Source organism: Lotus japonicus, chromosome 1 (assembly GCF_012489685.1).
Source record: "Lotus japonicus ecotype B-129 chromosome 1, LjGifu_v1.2".
Lineage (NCBI taxonomy): Eukaryota > Viridiplantae > Streptophyta > Magnoliopsida > Fabales > Fabaceae > Lotus > Lotus japonicus.
This window is the reverse complement of record NC_080041.1, coordinates 68449857-68457205: the sequence shown is the minus strand read 5'-3', so window position 1 is coordinate 68457205 and position 7349 is coordinate 68449857. Positions and strand designations below refer to the sequence as shown.

At 36.8% G+C, this 7349-nt stretch overlaps 1 protein-coding gene across 2 annotated transcripts; it reads right to left on the bottom strand.

Moving 5' to 3' along the window:
- Positions 1–4247: 4247 nt before the first annotated feature.
- LOC130742842 (abscisic acid receptor PYL8-like) lies at positions 4248–6561 on the bottom strand. Of its 2 annotated transcripts, none has more exons than XM_057594945.1 (3): positions 6218–6561; positions 5551–5766; positions 4248–4839 (listed from the first exon to the last, which is right to left on the bottom strand). In XM_057594945.1, exons 1-3 carry the CDS (start codon positions 6335–6337, stop codon positions 4597–4599), a joined length of 579 nt encoding a protein of 192 aa, XP_057450928.1. In that variant the 5' UTR covers positions 6338–6561; the 3' UTR covers positions 4248–4596. The 2 variants fall into 2 exon arrangements, with proteins under 2 accessions (XP_057450928.1, XP_057450924.1); XM_057594941.1 differs by having other exon boundaries at positions 6167–6547.
- Positions 6562–7349: the final 788 nt, after the last annotated feature.

Here is a 7349-nt window from a genome sequence, read left to right as displayed (position 1 = left end):
CATGATTGGTAACCCTGCCCTTGAGGAGTGGAATCCCAAGGTACTTTCCAAAATTGTTCATGCGTCGGATACCCAGAATATATGAAAACCTTTGTTGTGTATGGTGGCTCATATTTGTAGAGCAAAACATCCTAGACTTCTCCAAATTGACCTTAATGCCGGAAGGATTGCAGAAGTCTCTCAAAGTGTCTGCCACCACCTGCATCTGTTTCCCCTTGGCATGGCAGAAGAGGATAATGTTATTCGGATTGGGCTCCAAGAACCCTCCTCTACCAATCTCTGGATTTGGATAGCTAGCCTTTCCATGCAAAGAACATACAGATAAGGAGAGAGGGGGCTCCCTGACGCAGGCTCCGTTGAGGTGTGAAATGTGGAAGTTTGGCTCCATTCCAAGGAATAGAAATGGAAGCAGATGGCAACCCCCCCCCCACATGATTAGATTAACCACCGCTAGCGGGAACCCAAAATCATACAAATTTGCTCTCAGGAAGTCCCAGTTTAACTGGTCATAAGCCTTCTCTAGGTCAATTTTAAGGACCACGAGCCCACCGCCCTTCTTATGTTTGTGCAAGGTGTGCATGACCCCTCGTGTGCTAAGATGATGTTGTCCTTGGTACCTCTACCTGGTATGAGGGCTTCCTTGTAGTGGGCCCACAAGATCAGAAAGCAAGGTCGAAATCTGTTCGCCAACACTTTAGTAATGATTTTATAGGCCACGTTGCAGAGACTAATTGGCCTTAGATCTTTGAAGCGTTGAGGATTGTCCACTTTGGGAATCAGGACAATGAGAGTTTCTAGAAGGGTTGCATCCCCCCGCCCATCACAGAACGCCTGGTCTACCATCTTGTGCAAATCATGACCTAGAATGTGCCAATATTTTTTGTAGAAGAACGCCTGAAAATCGTCCGCTCCTGGAGCTTTGAAAGGACTCATAGCCATGACAACTAGCCAAACCTCCTCCAAAGATACGGGGTGAACCGGATTAGATCTACTCTCCAAAGAAAGTGAAGGAGTTGCATTCTCCAGATAGCCTTCTTATGTACCTGCGAGTCATTAGCAAACAAGTTAATGAAAAATTGTTGTGCCTCCGCCTTCAAGGCTTCTGCATATGTACACCACACATAGTCCCCCACGAATAGTCCATGTATCTTATTCTTTTTCCTTTGTATGATTGTCTGAGTGTGAAAGAATTTTGTGTTCCGATCTCCAAATCTTGCCCACTTCTCTCTTGACTTCTGGTACCACATCAACTCCTCTTGAAGGAGTATTTGTTCATATTCTTGCCAGAGATCTCTTTCAAGGTGAACTAAGGACTCGTATCCATGCATGTCAGCTCCATTTGTAAGCCTTGTAGTCGTCTTTCCACTCGTCTCTTATGGAGACTAATGCTACCAAAGGTCTCCTTATTGAAGGTTAGGGAAGCCTCTCGCAGATTATCAAGCTTCCCCATCAAAGAGTTCGGAGGTTGGCCCCATACATCACGAACCAAAGGTTCATATGAGGGATGAGTGGACCATGCAACAATGAAATGGAAAGGTCGTGCTCCCCTATCACCCACCTCAAGCGCGCATCTTATGAGTATAGGGCAATGATCAGAATAAACTCATGATAGGTTTTCAACATAGGCTTCCGGGAATAAATGCCGCCAGGAAATGTCCCCCATTGCCCTATCTAGGCATTTTGCCATCACCCGACGACCATTCAAGCAACGCTGCCACGTAAACCTAGGCCTTGTAAAGCTTAAGTCAATGAACTCGTGTTCCTCCATCATCACTAGCATCCTCCGAGCACGTGCGTCTGAGAAATCTCCACCCACCACCTACCATGGCGAGCATATTTCATTAAAATCACTGAGGGCTACCCATGGATGATAAGGGTTTAATCCAAATAAACACTCAAGATTAAGGATTTTTGAAATTTTGCTTTAATTAATATTTTAAATTTAATTATTAATTATATACGTGTAAATTCTATCATATGTTATACTATATACTATTTTTGAAACAAAAAAGTAACAACTCCGACAAGTGTCACCCACTCATTCGATGTCTTTCTTCATAAGATTTCTCTCTCATACTATAATGAGATTAATTTCTATGCACTGACGGTGTAAATAAGTTTTACACAGTCATGTAATCACAACCCTCCATTTTGTTTGCTCATAATCAATTTTAAATTTAATAATACTTAAAATAGGAAATAGAAGGATGTGATTAAATGATTGTGTAAAACTTTTTACACTGTCAGTGCATAAAAATTAATCTCAGGTAGATGATGTCATATATATATATTCTGATCTTTTAGTAATTTAAATATTAAATCATTCTAAATTTTCAAAAACAATTAATGTATTAATATTGCATTTAATAGTTATTAATGACATTAAAATAATTAACAAAAGTCAATTGTGAATTTTTTTCAAAAAACAACTGTATTAATTTGACATTTAATGGTTTTTAATGACATTACAACAAACTGTATTAATTTGACATTTAATGGTTTTTAATGACATTAGAACAAATTGTATTAATTTGACATTTAATGGTTTTTAATGACATGAAAATAATTAATAAAAGTCAATTGTAGATTTTCTACCATTAAAAAGTATTAATGATTATGTTTACTTTTTATACAACAAATTAAAATAAATTGAATGTAATATTTTATGTTCAAAATGCTATCAAATATTCTACAATAGTTTTTGGCTCTTGCCTGGGAGGACTAAAGTTAGCTTTCCTTTAAGTATTGGGACAAAGTTGAACTATATTTTTCGTGAGGTACGTAACATTAAAATTTGCTCATTTTACTGGGATCAAAAACATATTTAACCCTTTAACTTTTGAATGGGGTGGCTTCTACCGTAAACTACCTTATCAATTCTGTACCAATAGACCACCCAAAATGATTTTAGTAGTAGGGCTTTTTAACTGGTAAAAGTTAAAATTTATTTCCTTCTCTCATATAATAGGCAGCAGAATAACCTTGCTCATGTGTTAGCTAATAGTGCTTTTTCTTATTCTGATTCTGTATGGATGGGGAATGTCCCTCCTAACATCTTGCATGTGGCTCTCTGATATTTCTACTTAATGCAATACAAATCTTTCTTGAAAAAAAAAAGAAATAAAATCATATTGCTTTATCTGGCTTGCTTCAACTTCTTAAAGAAAAAGGCTTCTCCAAAAACCCATTGTTATATCCCTTATTGCAGATCAACTAAGGGTCACACCTTAAAGCTTAAACAAAGGATTAAGGTTTCTTTGAATGGCTTTAGATAATTTCAGCTTTAGAGTTTCTGCAACTTACTTCTTTTTGTTTCAAAGTTTCTGCAGCATACTTGTAAGTTGTAACCTTACTTTAAAACTACATATATAACCAGTTGTTCTGTGCTCCCATTTGCATTTGCAACACCGATTGCAGCTGTCTCCAAAAGACTCAAATGGAGATATGGGGAAGGAAAATGATTCTCATACATACGAAATTTGATGTATACATTAGACATATACATGAGTGACAGTTTTAACCACCGAAAATGTTTCCGGTGGTTAAAAACTGCCGGTAATAATTATACCAAATGTATGACTACGAAATTCAGTATGTCTCATATATAAGTGCTCTATGGGAAAACTACAATTCTTGGATTATATTGGTTTAACAGTCAGAAGAGAACATTTGGGTGATCCAAATAAAGAATTCAAGATTTGTATAAAAAAATTTGGACAATCCATATTTGTTTGAGACATCTCAAAGTTAAGGAGTATCCGGAGAGATTCATTTTAGAATACTCAATGAAAAAGATGCACCAGAACTAAAGGAAGTTGGAATACTTCAGTAACGTGTAGTAGAACAGAAATATCACACCATCAAATCAAAGCACTCATGATAGTGACATACTTTAGAACATTTAAGTATAGAATCAGTCATGAGAAAAACTCAAGGAACTATCAGAAGAATGTGTTCTCAAGTTGAGAAAACTACATGTCCTGGATCATGAGGGAAAGAAAAACCAAAAGCATTATCATTATTTATTAGCTTTAATGAGCATGAAAGAACAGGAAAACAGAGCCGAAAACATAACAAAGAGTCACCGCTTTTTTACCTGGGGTAGTAGAGTTTACTAGTTGGTGCAGAATTATATTACTTCTTTTGAACTTAGATCCCTTTTAATGTAAGTGCAGGCAACCTACTTCTGAACTTTTTCATTAAAGATACTTTGAAAACCAAAAAAATTGACTGACATTGACCCAAAGTTCTAAATACTACTAATAGATATAGAACCACAGAAGCAGTTGAGATCCATTTATACAAGTATCCTCCTTTTAGATGTCAAAATTTTACTGCAACCAGAAATTACAACTGACCAATTGAAACAATTTTACAGACTAGCTTTCACCAGCACCTATATACAACATGAACGTGTAATGTAGATCAGGCTGAAGCACCTGTCTAAAATTCTGTCCTTTAAACTCCACTAAAGAGAGAAGAAACCAGCAAACATAGCAGAGATAATAATTAACAGAGCAAATTCAATAAACAACCATACTATTCTGTAACAGATGGAACAAGCAGTGCTGCCATTCATCTGTGGCAGATAAGTTCTCAGCCACTTCTTATCAACAACTCACATATCCGATCAATTGGTTCAGTGAGGTCCTGGACAGCAAGCCCTTCTGAGATATCAGAAAGTGATTTGAGATTGCACTTAATCAAGGCTTCAACGAAGTAGCAGGTCTCATCCTTGGTGTTCCCCTCGGGTATATCCACCACATAAGATTCAATTACCAGGGTACCGGGCCTTCCATCAATTATTTCTGGGTGCAGGGACACAATCGACGAGTAGTTCTGAAGGACAAAAGATACATATATCTTAGACCAAAAACTGAATTTCTTTTATTCGTCCGGACTTGAGGAAAACAAGAAAAGTTCAAACTACAATAAGCAAAAGCAATAAGTGCTAAAAGCATCCTAACTTTTCTGCATGTTTTGGTGGAGAAATCAGAACAGAAAACAGTAATAAGAAGATATGCATAAAAAATGTCAACTGAAGGAGCAAACTCACCATCATAAAGAAAATGACAAATTTGTATGAAGATAAAATTCCTCCAACTACAAGCAAAAGCTAAAATCATGGGTATAAAGTTGGCTAGTGCTGATACACTCAGCATCTTCCAACTAAATAATAAACATTAGAAGTAATAAAGACAGCACTATTCAGAACCTAGCTTCCTTCAACTGAGCACACGATCACATTCAGACAACTATATGAATGAAACACAATGTACACACTCAAGCAACTAAGTAATAGATCTCCCTAATGGCGCCAACACCACAGCTACGAAAAAGTTATCTTTCAAGCTGCCAACAAAGATTAAATTTGCACACCGTGTGCACAAAAGCATATATAATAATTACATACAAGTTTGAACATAAAACATGGACAAAATTGCACTAAGAGGATTCTTACAGGAGTGAAATGCTTTTTTTATTGTTTTCAAGAAGAATAAAGCAGGTAATTGTTGAATAAAAGTGTAAGTGCTAGGGAAATCTCCATACCCTAAGTCTGTGATCACCACCGATAATCTTGAATCTGAGGATATGCTCATTGTCATCAATGTGCTCCAATCTTTCAGTACTAGTAGTAGCAGGAAGCCCTGACTTAACATCAACCTCTCTAAGACTCCCAATCTCAAGGTTTCCCCTCACCACACACTTACTCACGAACGGCTTGTATCTCTGCGGCTGATCAAACCTCCTCACCAAGGACCACACCTAGATTTCAAAAACAAAAAACAAGAAAGTGTTAATGCACAATAAGTACTCCATTTCAGAGTGAAACATGATAATCAACCTTCACCATTCACCACACATAAGAATCATTCAACCAATCTCAGCATAGTTTCTGCATCATAAATCATCATATTCATAGCTAATTTCAACTTATGTCAAAAAACAATTACTTGAAAATTTCATATTCATAGCAACAATTAATTACAAAGAAAAAATTAATCATACATAAACTATCTAATTCACAAACTCAACAAAATTAGCAAAAGCAAAACTAGAAATTCAGAAACTTACAAATCATAATCGAAAAACAGAAAAAGAAACAGCAATAAATGTTAGGAAAATTGCAAGAAAATTCAAGAAATGCTGATCTAACAAAGCTAACAAGAGGAGAAGATGATTGATTGATTGATTGATTGATTGATTGATTGATTACAAGAGGAACTGGGGCTCTGATATGCTTGACGAGGGCAGAGGCGCACTGATTCTCCACGGAATCCTGGTGATGGTGCTTCCTTATGTATTCCATCTCCGTGCTATTAAACCCTCCGTCCATTTTCTTCGCCACCGATTCCGCCGTCAACCACCTGAGATGCGGAGCTGAAATCGATTCGAGGATCGCTGCCGACGCCGGCCGGCGAGGTTCTCCGGCGGAAGGTTCGAGAAGCAGTTTTTTGGTCAGAGGAAAGAAGATGCTTGCGAAACTGAAACGCACCGCCACCAACTACTACTCCTGTTTCTCCTCTCTCTAGCTCTATTATCCCAAATTAATTAGAAATAAATAAGTGGAATTTTTATTTAAATTATGATGGAAAAGGGCAAAAACAATTCTCTGGTACATGATTTTTTTTGGGCATGGTACATGAATGACATGTACCAGTTGCATATTTACACATGTAATTATATATTTTTCATTAATTAAGGTTATTAATTTGTTATAATTCTAAATCAGCCCCAGGAAATTATTAATTATGATTAGTTAGCCCATGACAAATCCACCATTTTCCTCCATCTCTTCAGAATGTAAAAATCCCATTGAATTAGCCTAGTCTCAATGAATGCTCATAACAACCAGTGTCAAGTAAGAAGGGGGGGGGAGCTGGTTCTTTTGGTTTTTATGGTTCTCTTTTTGTCGGGGGCTTTTTGTAGGTTTTTGGTGTTGAGCTTTTTGTTGCACTAATCATCTCCCATTTATTTGGTTTTGAGTTTGTTTTCAAACCCTATAACATTTATATATATATTTATCCTTTTGCTTTCAAAAAAAAAGGTGGTGAAATGAATTAAAGTAACACAAGAAAGGGGGTTTGAATTGTGTTCGTGTAAAACTTGAGTTTTTCAAACGATTATAAGTTTATAAAAGATTTTCACAATCGTTTGGTGCAGCGGATATAAAAATAGAACGGTAAACGATGCAACCACATCAATATATCATGGTTCACCCACAAACGATGGGGCTACGTCCAGTCCTTGGCTTAACCAAGATTTTCATTATCAAGTTTCAAAGACTTCTCCTACAACAAGTATTCGACAGGACTTCTCTCAAACAAGTTTCTATATGACTTCTCATA

What these genes read in the sequence shown, in the direction of transcription:
- LOC130742842 (XM_057594941.1), bottom strand. Translation starts at nt 6,337, where the DNA reads ATGGACGGAGGGTTTAATAGCACGGAGATGGAATACATAAGGAAGCAC. An exon ending in ATCAATCATCTTCTCCTCTT is followed by an intron (nt 5,767 to 6,166) that starts GTTAGCTTTGTT and finishes TTTGAAATCTAG; the next exon opens with GTGTGGTCCTTGGTGAGGAG. An exon ending in GTGGTGATCACAGACTTAGG is followed by an intron (nt 4,840 to 5,550) that starts GTATGGAGATTT and finishes TTTGTCCTTCAG; the next exon opens with AACTACTCGTCGATTGTGTC.